Genomic DNA, 17,384 nt, shown 5'->3' with positions numbered 1-17,384 from the left:
GTTTTTCGTGGACAGACGTGGTCTAATGAAGAGATAGAAGCCCTAATATGGCCAGATGATCATACATCCAATATACTGAACAGGTTACACACAAGAATGGAGGTGAGTGGGTTCCAATTGTACATTTGCACAATGTTGCATGTCACGGATGGGGCATGTTAACGTGAACACACTGAACATCATTTGTTGTTCATATATTCAGAACGGGTAAGGACTAGTAATAATAATTTTAACACCATGGATCACCACCATATTACACATTGATAAAGTTCCCTGCTGCGGTTGACACATTCAGTGTGAATGCAAACGCAGCAAATGCAAGAATAATGATACAATGATGCAACATAATATTTTCAGGTCGGGATAACAATTTTATCCAATCAGGAGAGAGAACTCATACATGATACAGGATACACATGTGAATTTAAGTGATGACAAAAATAAGTGTGTAGACAAAATTGGAACTGGAACATAAATGATACGTAGCTTGCAGAGTTAGTTCAGTCAGATATACTCGAGGGGTTTCATGCCGTGCTCAAGGGCACATACACTCAAGGGGTTAATATGCTGCATTACTATGTGGGTGTATAAGTGTGTGCAAGACCCACATGTCATTCACTTATGTGGCAGTCAGCTGACCAATTGGGTGGGCTACTTAAGCTCACTAGACCGCTACATACTAATTCCTACACGGGTTGTGCTTATAACCACGCCCCCGGGCAAGTTAAGTTTACTGAGGTTAAGGTTAGGGTTAGGTTTAGGTATAGTTTTACTGAGGTTAGAGTTAGGTTTAGGTATAGTTTTACTGAGGTTAAGGTTAGGGTTAGGTTTAGGCTGTCAATCACAGCGACTGGCCAATCATAGCGTGTCGACTGCACAACCTGTGTAGGCTTTTGTATGTCGCCACTAGACTGCATGCTCTTCCTGCCTTCTTCTGCATATGGTTCCTGGTTATGTGATGTTTGCTCCCACCACCCTAGCACCACCGGTGGGCTCTGTTATTTATGTTCCCCATTGGTTTTTTTATTGTATACTGTATCTATCTCCCTGCTCTTAATGTGTTATGATGGTGTTTGATTGTGCCGAGCAGGGAGAAAATGTGCAAAGATAAATATCATATGCACACTTGTATTCTCATTCTATAATAAATATTGGTTAAATCTATTCGTGAGTTGTCTGATTGATATTACAATTGAAGCGGATACATGGGTGCACTTTCCTGACTGGATGAAATTGGCAACCCATCTGGAAATTTGTTTTCTGTTTAGACCGCTGTAATTGTACAGAACAAACACTATAGTCTACACTACAGCAATGATTAATATCATCACTTACCTTTAATTTGTTTATTGTGGGTTTTACTTCAGAAAAGAAAAAAGAAAATATTTTTGACATCATTATGGCAACTGAAATGTTCATTTAGTCCTATAATCTTACTCTACAGTTGGAAAAGACAGTCATTTTCAGTAACACTCAGCACATGTGTGCACGCACGCACGCACACACACACCCACTGGACCCAGTTGAAGAGATACAGGTAGGAGGAAGAATTATGTTTGTGTGTTTATTTTTTCACATTGCACTGCATTGATGACCTTGGATAGGAGATGAGGTTAGCTGAGCATTATAGTCCAGGATGGTATGAAACGACCATAGTACTGTATATGAACCTCCGTCAATCTTTGAGATATGAGTTGAAGCTGCCAGTTTTTTTTTACTTTGATGTATGTAAACATAATTCTTTGAATCTCTTATGTGTATCACAAAACATGTGGATGGTATGCTCTCAATGTTAGGTCAGCACCTTGAGTTGTTCAGTTATACAGTACTGTAGGTAGGCTATACTTGTATGTTCAGATTTCAGTCCAGAATGTGGACAAAGGGAACGGTGACTTCACCCATTATAGACTTTCCAGCTGAGGTGGTTCGGGCATCTGGTTAGGATGCCTCTCGGGCGCCTCCCTAGGGAGGTTCTCGACGCACGGCCCACTGGGAGGAGACCCCGGGGCTCAGTTGGCGCAGTTGGAGGAAACACATCGACTCACTGGCCTGGGAACGTCTCGGAATCCCCCAGGAGGAAGTCACTAATGTTGCTCTGGAGAAGGAAGTCTGGAGCACTCTGGTGGAGCTGTTGCCCCCGCGACCCGACTACGGATAAGCGGTTGAAGATGGATGGATGGATGGATGGACGGATGGATGGACTTCACCCATTATGTGACTGTTAGTGGGAAGCGTCACATTGTGATTATTTTATCCCACCAAAGATCAAATCACAAAGACTTGACTCCCTGACTCTCATCTTTCCCAAACACATTATCCAACTGACTTTCAATTATATAAAGAACTAGAAAATACGGCTCGAGTAGCTCTCTACTCGATGATGATGTTGTATTGACCCACATGGCATCACAGCCCCCCTCCCTCTGTCTTCCTATTGGTTGACCCACATGACGTACGTCACAACCCAACAGGAAAATGGGCCCGGGAATACAGATGTACGATAGTAGCATTCCACACATTAAATGGTAAATTTAATTTAAAATATTTTTTTCCTTTTTTTTTATTTTTCAGTCCGACTCGGCAACCGTCCTTTGCGCTCTAGGGTCATATTATCTTACCGTTGACTTAGCTGTTAGTGCGGCAGAAAGAATGCCTCGTCTCTCCTAATCCAGGGCGCTCTCCGTGGTTTTGATCTGATGGATATACTAGCGCTTCATTTCTGCTCCTCATCCGCCTCTCCCTCAAAATATGAGGGAGAGGCGCTTTTTGGAGCTTCTAGCGATATAATAAAACTGAGAACAAGGTAAGCTAGCAAAATATTTCTCCTTTTTTTTCCATTCCATTTCTTTCCGGCACCCCAGAGCTCCTATTTCGAAGGAATCCCGGGAATGATTGTGTTAATGGGGTTTAATGTTTGTGTTGGCACCGTTTGTTTTACATCACCATTACATCACCTAATCAACATCAGTTAGACTTCAATATATTAGCACCCCTCACTTCACACAGGTGTGATTTTTGTTCCATAATGTACCGTTATGTATTTATATGATTGAACATAGTTGTCTGGGTGGGTTTCTGTAGCCTCAAAAATATAACAGGGAGTCGCTCAGAAAAAATCATATTGGTCGGACAGGTGCACTTCCTCATTCCACTGTCTTAACTCAGTTAGTCAGTCATTCCACGACTCGACTTCCTCAATGATGAAATGTGCATTTTCTCCCTGACAAGATGCTCATTTAATGGGAGTGGTTTAAGCAGGAGTCTATAAAATCCTGCAGGTAAGCGAGATGTAGTGGACGTGTGTGAGTTGCAGTAGTGGCAAGGGCCTCAACATGGGTAGTTGGATTATCAACCATACATATCTCATACTGGTACGTCCATTTTATATGCCAAAATTGTACAAAACAAAGATTTGTAAACATTCAAGTGTCCAAATGCCGAACTTATTTACAGGCACAAGCTTTTACTATTTAACCAACACTATTTGTGATGTGAACATTTTAACTTGACTTGCAGTTTGTCTTTGTTTGCCTCAATGGATTCATATTCACCTGGGAGTATCTGTTTTATGAAACTGGGGAACAATTTTTCTACGGACGTCACCTTCTAGGGGTAGGTTAACCATTGTGTTTCAGCTGCATTTAACCACTGACTTCACTTATTCATGAAGAACTTATCTCAGTTTTAGTCGTATAAGTAATGCTGGCATATACTTTCCGCTGTCACTTAGGCCTATATACGTTTGAACTAATGACCCAGAATATGATCCAGTGAGGCTACATGTTAATATTTCTTTCTGCCCTTAGCCCTTTCTGCCCTTAGCCAGGGCCTCTGCAGCATGCCTCAACTTTAATTGCATGCTGATCCTCCTTCCAGTGTGCCGAAGCATGCTGTCCTGGATCCGCGGCTCCATGCTCGCTGTAAGATGCCTATGTGTGCGATGTTTGTATAAAAGCTGACAGGTCCAAAATATAGTCTCGGTCATACCTTTTGGCCTGGCGGAGACAATAAATGTATAAAATATATAGAACTAGCATATATTATGTACACACACACACACACGCATTGATGTGTTTCATTACACATTTTAAATTGCTTGTCTCAAACCTTCTGGACCCTTTCAGCATTGTGGCCGATCGAGAATGAGGGAACAACTGGACAAGAATATCCCTTTTCACAAGATGGTTGCCTATACGATTGGATTCATGACACGTGAGTAGCCTACATATATATATATATATATATATATATATATATATATATATACATAACATACTGTACACCTAGACAATTTGCCTTACAAACTATAACCATGTGAAGACGCAGCCATTTAAATCTGGGAGAATAAAATTAATTAGACAATATAAATATTTTTTATGAACATTTATTTACTTTTAATTAGAGAAATTAGAATGCAATTTGGAACAGATTCAGTTTCACTCATTTATATTTTACAATGTAACGCCAAAAGCAGCCTACAGAGTTCTTCCATAGAATACAACTATGGTCTTTTAAAAGCCTTCTTTTTGATGCTCGACGGTGTATTTCTAAAGTATGTTTGAAGTTGAATTGGAATGAACAAGTGGAATTCAAATACATTAACCAACATTATCATATCTCTTCTGTTCTCTGATAGTTGTGCACGTAGTTTCCCATTTGTTCAATGCTGAGTTTTTCAACAACAGCAGACGAGGGGATTATGATGCACTCAGCACAGCCCTGTCCACCCTGGATGACACCCAAAACACGACCTACCTCAACCCGTTCCGCTCCACAGCTGGTGTAAGTCAGCGGTTCTCAAACTTTGGAACCGTCAGCGACCCCCAAATTAGTATGTGTTTTGCCGAAAATATGTTTTGACATTTGTGTTGTTAAAATGTTCCATATTATTTTGTCCACATTTTTTCAAGATTTTCTGTAAATAGCAGATCTACAAGCTCACAATGCATCGCGATGTAATGGGACATGTCTTGAGCTTGAAGATGGGATATTTTCAAATAGCCTATGTATAAGGGTTAAAGTCGTTACATTCATCTTGACGCTATATTAACACATTTAGCTGGTGAGCTCCTTGAGTTGGCCGTGTGCATTTTCAAAGCATGTTTAATGACCAAAATAATTTGATTGTGTTCCAGCTTGGATCAATATAGACTTTAAGTACATTACATCACAGGTTCCAAAAGTTCTGGACACTGACGGTGGGGTTGCAAATTTATTTTCAAGATTTTTTTTTTACTTATTCAACAGAATGAGTGAAATACAATTTAACAATGATTACAAATACATTTAAAGGTTACAAAACCCTTGCATAGCCCTAGGCTTAATACATTACATGTGCCGGAAAATGCGCGCCAATGCATAAAATTGCCTCCGTGGTATAGGTTGGGGTATAGTCAATTGCAGCATTATTTTGGGGTCGCGGGCTGAAAAGTTTGGGAACCCATGCATTACATCACAGTACATTAATGTTATGTTATCTGATCAATAATATCGTATTGTTGTTTGTAGTGTTTTGCAATTTGTTTTGGGGCCCACTTGCAATATCCCCATAGGTTGGAAATTGCTGAGGTATTGACTTGTCACCCTGTTTGACTCCTTGTGGCACAGAGTGCACAGCAGGCCCCGACAGTTTTTGTTGTCACGTCCCTCGCGGGTCTCACAGGTGTCGTCGGCTCACTGTCTCTCATCCTAATGATGACATCCTCCACCCCGTTCATGAGGGTCAACTACTACGAAGTGTTCTGGTACACACACCATCTCTTTGTTGCCTTCTTCGGTGCCATTGTCCTTCACGGAGTAGGGTAAGGATGAAGGCAGGGAGCCACGTTCTGTATTTTTGTTCTTTGGGCTACAGTTGGGTGCCACCGATATTGTCCCTTATCATTTGACCCATTTAGGCCTGACCTCAACATTTAAAAAAATCCTTCTAAATCCTCCAGTTTTCTGAAATAAATATTTTCACGATTTTTCAAAAATAGCAGACCTACAAGCTCGTAGCGCGCCACCTATGAGCTTGTAGATCTGCTATTTTTCAATAGCTAAATTATAACATAATGTTTAAAACACCAAAAGGGGTTCCCGCCCAAAATGGGTTAACTGTCCTTTTGCGCAGATCACGCAAAACTCAGCAAAAAGAAAATGACAATATCGATGGCCTCCAACTGTATGTCCTCTCAAGTGTGGCTCAATGTATCGCATCTATAGGCGCATCGTGCGGGGTCAGTTGCAAACAGATCCGCCACACAATCACACAATATGCAAGGATCTGAGTGAAGACTGGGGACAGATTCCTGAGTGCCCCGTTCCTCAGTTCCGTGGGGGGTTTCCTACGGTGAGTGTTAAAGCACAGTTCACTGTACACTGTACAGTGTTCAGTTAAGTTAGAGAAAAAGTAGCGTGATTATTTTGATGTAGATTCTGAAGTCAAATAACCATAACCCATTATTGTCCCCCTTATTCATAGACATTCCAGTGGGTGGTTTTCCCCATGTTTCTTTATTTGTTTGAGCGTCTGCTACGTTTCATCCGCTACTTGCAGCCGGTTCAATGCAGGAAGGTATGTTTGTGTATAAATCATCTGTTGGCCTTCAGGTATAATTTCCAGTTGTGGTAAGCATGATCCATGTGCGCTGTGTCTGTCATGCACCCCATCACCAGATCGTGTTGCATCCGTCCAGGGTGCTGGAGTTGCATCTGGTGAAAGATGGCTTCAAGACAAGGGTGGGACAGTACATTTTCCTCAATTGCCCAGCCATTTCCCAGCTTGAGTGGCACCCATTCACGATGACCTCTGCTCCTGAGGAGGACTTCTTCAGTATCCATATCCGTTCCATGGGGAACTGGACTGAGAAACTTATAAGTATGTGCGAGGAGCTTCCAGAGGGAGGTCTGGAACCCAAGTGAGCATCTTTTCAAGTAGATATTTTACTATTTATATTGTGACTATAGCCCAGCTTAGAACCCATTTGATTCAGTGATATGAATCTTGACTCCACCCAAACGACATGGCATTGTCACAATGTAAAATCATTAACACAATGGATAAAAACAGCCATTGTTTGTAGTTCCTTGTCCATGATCTATGATGTATCCTTCCTTAGAATGGCTGTTGATGGTCCATTTGGCACAGCCAGTGAGGATGTGTTTAACTATGAAGTCTGCATGCTGGTAGGTGCTGGCATCGGAATCACCCCCTTTGCCTCCATTCTGCGGTCCATCTTTCACAAATATCAAGTCTCTGACCCCAAGCTGCGCACCAGAAAGGTAACCCATTCCAGGTCTAACCTGTTTGCCTTTGTCTTTTCATTAAACAGGCACAACCTTTGTTCTGCTTTGACAGATGCTATGCCAGGTCTCATGAATCTAAGATAAAGGTGGTTATTCTCAGACATTAACACTGTTTTCACTGTTGGAAATGCTCACATTTATTTCCTGGTTGCAGATCTATTTCTACTGGCTGTGCCGGGAAACAAATACCTTTGAGTGGTTTGCTCATCTCCTGCACATCCTGGAGAAGGACATGGAGGCCAGAGGAATGGGAGATTTCCTGACGTACAAACTCCACCTCACTGGCTGGGACCAGAGCCATGTATGCATGTGTCTAGATAATGTAGCTAGCATTAATCACTTAAACCATCTAGACTTGGTCAACTGGACTGGACCTTGGTTTTCTCTGTAGTTGGACCGCTTATTTCTGTCTACACACTATGGGCCCTATTTTCGCCGGTGCCTTACCCCTTATATCTAAACTTCTTTGGGATTTTTTTCTTTTTTCCAACGATGTAGATCGACTATTTGAAGTATTTTAAACAGTTTTTCAAAATAGTTAAAAAGGGCAAAGAAGTTCATGCACTGGCGAAAATAGAGCCCCAAACCTTATTATTAGCCGTTTTACAATCTCAAAATGCATCATGGTTGCGACGTGTCATGAGCTGGTAGATCAGCTATTTTTGGCTAATGTTCCGCCCAGAATAATGGATGTAATGCTGGGGTTCAAGTGTTTAATGCTACTTCAAATCTCATATTCAACCTACAGTGATTGAGATTCGTTCTTCCTTACCTCAGTCAGGTTTTCTCCATTTGTCTTTACAGACTGATCATGTGACGGTCCATTTTGATGAAGCAACAGATGTGGTGACTGGTCTCAAGCAGAAAACCCATTATGGCAGGCCTAACTGGGACAAGGAGTTTGAACAAGTCCGCAAAGAGAATCCTACGTAAGAATAGGGTTGATCTTCCACACACCAGTTTTCAATAATGTATCCCCCCCAGGTTTTCTGCCTACAATTGCTTCCAAAAACCTGAACTTTGAACATTGAGTGGATTTTATGTGGTCCGGGGTTTTCTGTGTAATTAGCCCCTATGCTTCAGCCCCTGGGGGGGGGGGGGGGGGGGGGGGGGTTTGTTGGAGCAGGGACGCATGCTCCGAAAACCTATCCGGGTTGTGCAAGAACCCGCTCTGATTGGCCAGTAGCCAGCAGTCTGGGCAAATCGGCAGAACATTATTTACTTTTCTCTGCCTATCGTGTCGCAATTAACAGCTCTGAGTCGGCTAAGCGAACTTCGCAGCGCTCAACACGGCAACTCGCTCGCTTTAGCTGGCTCGGTGATGTCTCACGTGGCCCAAGTTCGCTTGAGACGGTGGGCCTCCGTCGCAGTCTTGTCCATAGAGTAATATGTTGAGGTCTAGTCCGCAGTTTTTGGAGGCGAGAGGCGAGAGGCACTTCCACGTTGGCCACAAAGGCGGAGCGTGGTTATAAGCACAACCCGGCTAGGATTTCGAATGTCGCAGTAGAGACGATGATTGACAGGCAAAGTCCCTCAGCGGTGACATCTGCTGGCACATTGTTATTTTTTCATTGCAGCTCAAAAGGCTTCAGAACACAGAGCAAAACCCCAGACCTATCCACTGAATGTTCAAAGTTCAGGTTGTTTGGGTGTAATTGAGAATGAAACCTAAAAGAAAAAGAAAAATCGAAGAAAATGAATGTCACGAAAGCTTTCGTATCGATACTGAAATTGATGTGTAAATAAAATATGAAAATAAGCTCGGCTTATTTGGCTAAATTAGCCAAATTAATCAATTTCCAGTTATGTTTCTTTGCTAGCCAATTGCAAAAAATATGTTTTCCATACAGCGCATGCATCTTCAACATTGGGTCCAGTTTCCCTAGAGTTTAGTTTGAAAACTTTTAGTAATCTAAATATGCAATATCTAATTTTCATATGAAATACAAAAAAAATGCAAAACGTTCTGAATGTCATGCCAATGTCAACATTGATCGCAATGTATGTGCTTACACTGCCAATGTGTGTTTTCGGCTACATTCAGGTCAGTGGTGGGGATGTTCCTGTGTGGCCCTGAAGCCTTAACAAGTGTCTTGGTGAATAATTGTGCCAAATACTCAGATGTGGATCCTCAGAAGACACAATTCTACTTCAATAAGGAGAACTTTTAAGCTGAAACAGAGAGGTTTGTTTCTGTTTTTGAAGGATGAGGTCAATGATTTGTAAAATCCCCACAGCCATAATTTACTTCTTCTGCTCTCTGTCTATGGTGGTGAGTGGTGCATATCAGAGAGAATATCAATTAGATTTACACAGATGTAGTGTGTAGACATTCATCATCATCATGGCAGGTTGATACTGCATTTACTTTTGAAAGCTTTGCTTGTCTCAAGACATTATGCACACATATGGCTCCGTTTTCGTCACCGCTAAACTCCTTATCCCTAAACTTCTTTGCCTTTTTACTATATTGCTAAACATTTTTGAATAGTTCAAATGGCCAGTCTACAAGCTCACAACGTGTCAATGTAGATTGGCTAGTTGAACTATTCAAAGATGTTTTTCAAAATAGTAAAAAAAAAAAAAAAAAAGGCAAAGAAGTTTAGGGATAAGGGGTTTAGCGGTGACGAAAATGGAGCCCCTAATGTTTCTATATTTGAAATCAGTTACATGCCATCATTTGTTGTATCATTTTATTTTATTTTAAATACATTTTAACTAGGCCTACAAGAAGGTTCAGCTGTCACTGAATTTGTATAGGCTAAAAGTGTATTGAAGAATTATTGTGGAGATTTGCTTAATGCATTTTGCCATGTAACTCTGTTGTGCCTTTTCTATCAATATACTGTATGCCTGGAAATTTTTTCCTGGTCAGGTTGATTGATTGATTGATTGAAATATTTATTAACAGTACAGTACATTTCAAGCACAACTCAATACAAAGACTGTTAACTGTGAGTGGACGACCCAATAAAGCATTACACTTGTTTACAAGAGAGTCCACCTTGTTCAAGGTAACCCCACCACACTTTGGCTTTTGCTGAATTGCTACCACTGACATATACAGTACAATGCCAAATAATCGTTAATTCAAGGCAATTGACATCTTTGCACTCTCAACATTGTACATTCATGTAGTGACGAAGCTATCCTGGCTAGATTACTCAGCTTTCATAAAACATGGATAAATTTAGCCAGCATAACTGGTAAATCCTGACGTGTGGCTTATTAAAACAAAAATAAACATTGCTGAAAAGAGCTGAGCATTCACTAAAATATGCTGAAATGTTATTATTCTTATATCCTTCTGGTTGATGTACTGTGCAGGGCATAGGGCATGCGTGTGTGCGTGTGTGTGTGTGTGTGTGTGTACGAAACCCTAAAGGCACAAATAGGTGTGTAAATGCGAATTAGGTCAGTGTGTTTCCTAATAGAAATGCATCAGCTCAACTTCTCTCTCTTTGTTGTTCATTGGACAGAGGCTTTTACAGTATGTGGCAGCATCTAACTTGCTACATGTTGGAGAGAAATGAAGTGTGCGCCCATGGAGAGGACACACATAAATACCCCATCATCCCTTTTCTCCACCTGGCAAAGGAAGTAATTCACAATTCATTATTAAAACATGTTGAGATAGCCTAAATCATAGCTTTAAGTAACATTAAACATGTAAGTCATAGCTTTTACCACTAATACACATGTTAAGATAACTCGGCATAAGCTCTTTTAAAGAGCGATATCTCATATAGTAGCTTAAGGTCTAAACATGATCAGATAAGACAGAGCAAATGTTTTATCTCTCTAATCCAATTGTGGCATGTGTGTCAATTCATGTGTGAAATTCATGATGAAATATTGTAGTAGTCCTATGCTATGTGCATCTTGTCTCATCATGAAATAAAAGTTGTGTAAACCCCAACATGAGTGTATTCAATGTTAATCCCTCAATGTTAGAAATGGTGGGGTCCGTGGGGACAAGGGGTTGGCCATGGGGGGCAGACGTCACTTATCCACAGTCCAACATACGTGGTCGGTTAAGACTCACCCGTGGTTCTGACATGTGTTGCGGGTTAAGACACTTGTGTGGCCGGTTAAGACTCACCCGTGGCTTCCGCGTGCGGTTAGGGTTAGGTTAGGTTTTGGGGTAGGACGTCGGACCAAAGTAGTGTCGACTGTTAGTATGCACCCGGTGTCCATGAGGCTGGAGGAGGAAGAGGAATATGAAGTAAGGTTGATGAAGAGTAGAAGAGTAAAAGACTATAATTTCTGGTACAGAGCAAGAGATATCCCACAATAAAGATGTTCTATACAATAAATACATTAAGCATAATATGCTTAATGTATTTATTGTATAGAACATCTTTATTGCCATTAGGAGTTGAAATATTATTATTATTGTGTTATTTTGTCTCAAACACAATACTCTCTCATGCTCTCTGTGTCCACTGGGAGTGGTTGAAATTGGTCTTGGGTCTGTGATCAATGTTGCTCTCTTCTGTGGCCAATTTATATTCATTCAGCAGCATTCTTTAAAAATCACACGCTCTTATTTCAATGCTTGTGTTTACACAATGTTTGTGTTCACACACTTGTCTTCAATGTTTGTGTTTACACAAAAACACTGAAAACTGGACATATAGGATCACTATGAAAGCTCTCCATGTAGACCAACTCTCTATTACCTATTATACAGGAGGGCGAGAGAACCCCCAAGTGGGACAGGTATGGAGGTAAAAGGAGAGCGGGAGATGGAGAAACGGATTGAGTAGGGATGTTGACAGGAAAGGAGAGGGGGGTGTGGGATAAGGACGTGGAATGGGAATGAAAGTGACTGGTAACAAATGAATATAAAATGAAGAAAGGAGACCTGCAGGAGAGGTGAAGGAGGTGTTCAGGTGCTTCCACTGGTGGCCACAGACATGAGGCAGAGTGAGACCTACAAACAGGACATGACAGCACAAGAAAGAACTCTAGAAAAAGTGCCCTTCTGTGCACAGGTCTCCACCAAGAAGATAGGAGTGTGTGTGATGTTTGGCCCTTATGTTTAGGAGTAATATAAATATAAATATTATTTTTATTTGTGTGACGCGACTTGGCCTGTTGTAGAGCCAAGCCACATGAGGCTGATTTGAAAACTGTCAAGTGGCATTTCTTCCTCAGCCTAGTGCAGGGGTAGGCAACCTGCTGCTCTAGAGCCGCATGTGGCTCTTAGGCTCTCTCCCGTGGCTCCCAGTTGCTTGGGCAAAGAAGTATGAAAAGGAATAAGAGGTTTTATTTTTTTGTATTTTAATCATTTATTATTGTAGTAGGCATACAGTTATTCTTTCATTTTGATATTGCAAAACTGTTGCCTATACACCAGATAAAAATAAGAAACAAATTTAATGAAGGAAAATAAAAATTCCAGGCAAAGGTTTTTCCTTGGCCTCTAGGGAGTGTGCATACAAGGTTTTACACAGATCGGTGCAGTTATAGGTAAAACACTAATCAGTTATAGCGCCACCATGAGGCTGAGTTGAAATTTTTCAAGTGGCATTTCTTCCTCGGCTGAGTGGGAAAAATTTCACGGAAATCACACAATGTGTTCATGATTTGCGGCATTTTGTTTGAAACGGAGCATTCGTGCAAACTTTGTAAGCCAATCTTAGCCAATCAGGATGGAGTCTGAAAAATCCGAAAGACCCGTTTCGTTGAATGGCTCCAGAGAGACTGTGTACCAATTTGATGTTTGGACAAAATCTGTAAGTGTACTGTCCAAACATTTGTGTTGCACAAAGTGGCCTCCTGGTGGCGCTATAACAGGCCAATGTGAAATGTTTGGGGCAGAGGTATGGCTGCGATCAAGCCAACGGTGCCAGAGATTAGCTGGTCACAGACAGACGGACGGACGGACGGACGGACAGAGTGCAAAACATATTCTCTCCCCATGCCTTCAGCCTGGTGGAGACAACTACTGACGGCATGCCACGGTATGAGATTTTACAGTACGGTACGGTGCCGGTATTGAAAACCTATACCTCGGTATTCCACGGTATTTATATTAAAAAAAAAGGAGAAAAAAAAGATTGCCCCCCCCCCCCCCACCTATGTCTAGTGACTACCCCCACCTCCTTATAAGCCCTTCTTTGTTCCCCAACCTGTAGGCCTACATATCTTGTTTTTTTATTTTTTACCTTTTATGATAATTTGAATTTTGTTATTTGTCATGTGACTTGTCATGATTATGAATTGATTATCCAGGACCGAATGGAAACAAGACTGCAAGGACTTTTTTCAGTGATCCCTTTGGACATGTGTTTGACTGTACCCTATACTGATTACATTTCTGCCAATAAAGTATTCAATCAATGAATCAATAGCTATTCCCCACTGTATTTCACTGTACTATGGCTCCCCCTAATGCCCGTTTTGTACCCTGCACGCTGTAGTGCGCATGCTCACAACTGCGTGCCTCTGTGTTGACACTTGACAGTTCACACTTTTAGTTTAGTACATGTGGAAATATGGAATATACAATTGGATCTGGGTGTCTTTCAGCAACACTAACTCAAAGGTAGGAAGCAACTTTTCAATCTACTGCAGCTGTGTGGTGAAAATAAATGTTTTGCCTTAGTCTGGGAGTGGAGTTGCACTGCATGCGCGCAGCATGCGCCGCCCACCAACGCTGTATTAAAATACCGTAAGCTCGGAAATCTCACGGTATCAACACCGTGGCTGTTCCTGTCGCGGTATTACCGAAATTCGGTAAACCGCGGCATGCCTACTGCAGACACACAACAGCAGATGTTTAGTAATTTATCTGGAACTGGAGAGGAGAGCAGAGGTCCGGAGGGACTATACAGTATATAATAGCTCTTCTTCACTGGAAGTCTGCTTCAGTGTCCCTTTGTCTCCCTCTGAATGATGAAAAATAAATAAATATATATATATATACGCTGTATGTCGCAACGCACGTCAGAGCGCGAGAAAACTACTCAGACTGGACTCTTTACAATAAGAGTATTGTGTCATTACAGCAGATGTTTAGTAATTTATCTGGAACTGGAGAGGAGAGCAGAGGGGACAGGAGGGACTATACAGTATATAATAGCTCTTCTTCACTGGAAGTCTGCTTCAGTGTCCCTTTGTCTCCCTCTGAATGATGAAAAATAAATAAATAAATATATATATATATATATATATATATATATATATATATATATATATATACGCTGTATGTCGCAACGCACGTCAGAGCGCGAGAAAACTACTCGGACTGGACTCTTTACAATAAGAGTATTGTGTCATTACTGGTATTCCTGACTTTATACTTAATCCTACCATGTTTAATGTAGCAATACTGTTTAATGTGACAATACCGTTCACAGCACAAGACGTCCATACTTAAAGGAGGTGAAACACATGTGGATGAGCTTTCTGTAATGAACACATATAAAGGATCTGTAGCTGTCAAACCTTTATTTGAAAAATAAAAATAAATTACAGACAGTGTTTTTACAGGTATGACAGAGTAAATGTTGTACTACAGAGAATCTAAACAAATGATCAAACTAAGTGATCAAAATACACTATGCTAATGTTAGTCGAAACAACACATGTCAACACACAGAGACGAGTTACAATTGCACCACTATAGTGCATGCATTCCTGATGACATGTGGACAAACACTGATTCTCATATTGTTGTATTAGTATCAGCGAACTCTAATGCCTTCTTTGAAGTAAAGGGAAAAACACTCATTTAACTAACAGATTTTTCTGATGTAGCCTATGTGTCTTCATGTGTATTTAGACTACCAATCCGACTAAAGCCTTTTTCACAAACTTTACACTCAAATGGCTTTTCCCCTGTATGGGTCCTCATGTGTGCGTTTAATTCCCCATTATGAGTACAGCCCTTGCCACAAACTGTACACGTAAAGGGCTTTTCCCCTGTATGACTCATCATGTGTCTTTTTAGATCAGTCGTTTGGCTACAGCCCTTGCCACAAACTGTACACGTAAAGGGCTTTTCCCCTGTGTGAGTCATCATGTGTAATTTTACATGACCCTTTTGACTAAAGCCTGTGCCACAAACTGTACATGTAAAGGGCCTTTCCCCTGTATGAGTCCTCATGTGTGTTTTAAGATCACTCTTTTGACTACAGCCCTTTTCACAAACTGTACATGTAAAGGGCTTTTCCCCTGTGTGAGTCATCATGTGCAATTTTACAAGACGCTTTTGAGTAAAGCCTCTTCCACAAAATGTACATGTAAAGGGCCTTTCCACTGTATGAGTCGTCATGTGTTTTTTTAGATCACTCTTTTGACTAAAGCATGTGCCGCACACTGTGCAAGCAAATGGCTTTTCCCCTGAATGAATCATTGCGTGCCTCTCCAGACTTCCCTTGTGATTAAACGTTGTGCCACAATCAACACAACTAAAACGTTTCGTACCTATGTGACTCCTCATGGAGTGACTTTGTTTTGGTGATTTGAGGTCATGGAGCATCTTATTGCTCAAACACAAATGATTTCCTCCCATGTGTTGTGTATTGTGTGATTTCAGTGTGTTTAAACCTGACTGGTCATTCATGGTCTCATACCACTCATCACTGTCTTCAGTGATGTCAGATTCAGAATAGTGTGAAGCGAGAAGCTGGTCATCACTAGTTGGTTGTGATGTTCCACAGTCCTCTACATCAGATTGTGTTTCCATGTGTTGAGATGAGGTGCTGGCTACAGGTTCTGTTTGTATGTTTTCATCATCTTCATGTTTCACTGACAGTAATATCTCTGTTGATCCACCATCCACCTCTGAACTTTGAAGTGGCTCATCATGTTCCTCTTTAATCTGTAGAGACTCTGGTTCCTCTTTGACCAGACTGGAGGTTCTCTCCTGTTTCTCTTTAATCTGTAGAGACTCTGGTTCCTCTTGGACCAGGCTGGAGGTTCTCTCCTCCTGTTCATCTTTAATCTGTAGAGACTCTGGTTCCTCTTGGACCAGACTAGAGGTTCTCTCCTGCTGCTCAGGGAATACCTCCTCTTTACACCCAAGGAGGTGTATGGCGTCTAGACAGAATATATAAAAGAGAAACCCATTATTACATGTTTGAACATGACCTACATTCTATCATGTCTTTGTAATGTATTAGTCAAGAGTTGGAGTGCTCAACCAGTTATGTAGTTGTGGTTAGAGGGAACTTCTGCTGTTAGTTCCATATCTGTCCTAACTTCAAATGATTGTTTCTTCAATGCTTAATTTCTAAAACAAGACACTCCTTGTTTCTCAAATGTAAAATATAATTAGCTACAACTTACTGCTATCAGATATAGCCCCTGTTGTTTTGGAATGCGACAAGTTCAATGAATTTCCTCCTTTTAAACAGTCTATGATTATACACAACGTTTATTTAATTCTTCCTTACTACTTGATTCCGTTGTCAATATTTGTTTAACAGACATGAATGGAGGAAACAATATAGAATACTATTGACTATCAATGCAAGCTCACAAAGCTTCAACCAGTTCCTCTTCCATTCCAAATAGTCACCATTGCTGTTTTAGAAATTAAACAGCAATGGGCTCTCTCTCTCTCTCTCTCTCTCGCTCTCTCTCTCGCTCTCTCTCTCTCTCTCTCTCAAGGTTTTACCAACCTGCTCTGTGTAGTTTGACGATTGGTTGTAAAACCATATCTAGTAGTCTGCGTTGGCGGTCAGTTTCTTGCTTGATGTGGAAAGCTTCATCCTCATACTCTGTTATAATTATTCCAACGACCCCAAATATCTCTTCAGCAGCATCAGATAGTCTCTGGTTGACCAAGGACTTCAATGTTTGTAGTAATGCCATAACTCAAAACCTGCCCAAATTGACTTTTAAATAGAGCAAAAATCTTGTAAAATGAAGTAGGCTTGTAAAGTAGAACCAAAACTAAACGCTTCAGCTGGTGCAGAAAGGAGAAGTTCAGCTCTTAACAACTACCAGAGTTAAAGTGATACCAGTCAGAACAAACTCTTGTTAAATACTAACAGAGGGCCCTGATCATCCAATCAGAGTGAAGGGGGCGGGACACACCAACAATAGAACACAACTGGCCAATCACTGCTCACAACAACAAG

General features: G+C 41.1%; 2 protein-coding genes across 2 annotated transcripts in view; one reads left to right on the top strand and one right to left on the bottom strand.

The window, feature by feature from the left end:
* LOC306920623 (UDP-glucuronosyltransferase 2A2-like) overlaps nt 1–17,384 on the bottom strand; it is a gene marked incomplete at both ends in the record, with an annotated part of 303,140 nt that overhangs the window by 103,839 nt on the left and 181,917 nt on the right.
* LOC306920548 (NADPH oxidase 2-like) lies at nt 97–9,458 on the top strand (the record flags this gene model as incomplete). Its single annotated transcript, XM_079497361.1, has 12 exons — nt 97–102; nt 3,807–3,920; nt 4,125–4,212; nt 4,637–4,782; nt 5,608–5,801; nt 6,205–6,331; nt 6,464–6,556; nt 6,658–6,899; nt 7,101–7,263; nt 7,442–7,588; nt 8,092–8,216; nt 9,332–9,458. 12 exons carry the CDS (start codon nt 97–99, stop codon nt 9,456–9,458), a joined length of 1,572 nt encoding a protein of 523 aa, XP_079353487.1.

The sequence above is a fragment of the Electrona antarctica genome, assembly GCF_951216825.1.
Source record: "Electrona antarctica genome assembly, chromosome: 3".
NCBI lineage: Eukaryota > Metazoa > Chordata > Actinopteri > Myctophiformes > Myctophidae > Electrona > Electrona antarctica.
This window is presented reverse-complemented; position numbering and strand designations above follow the sequence as displayed.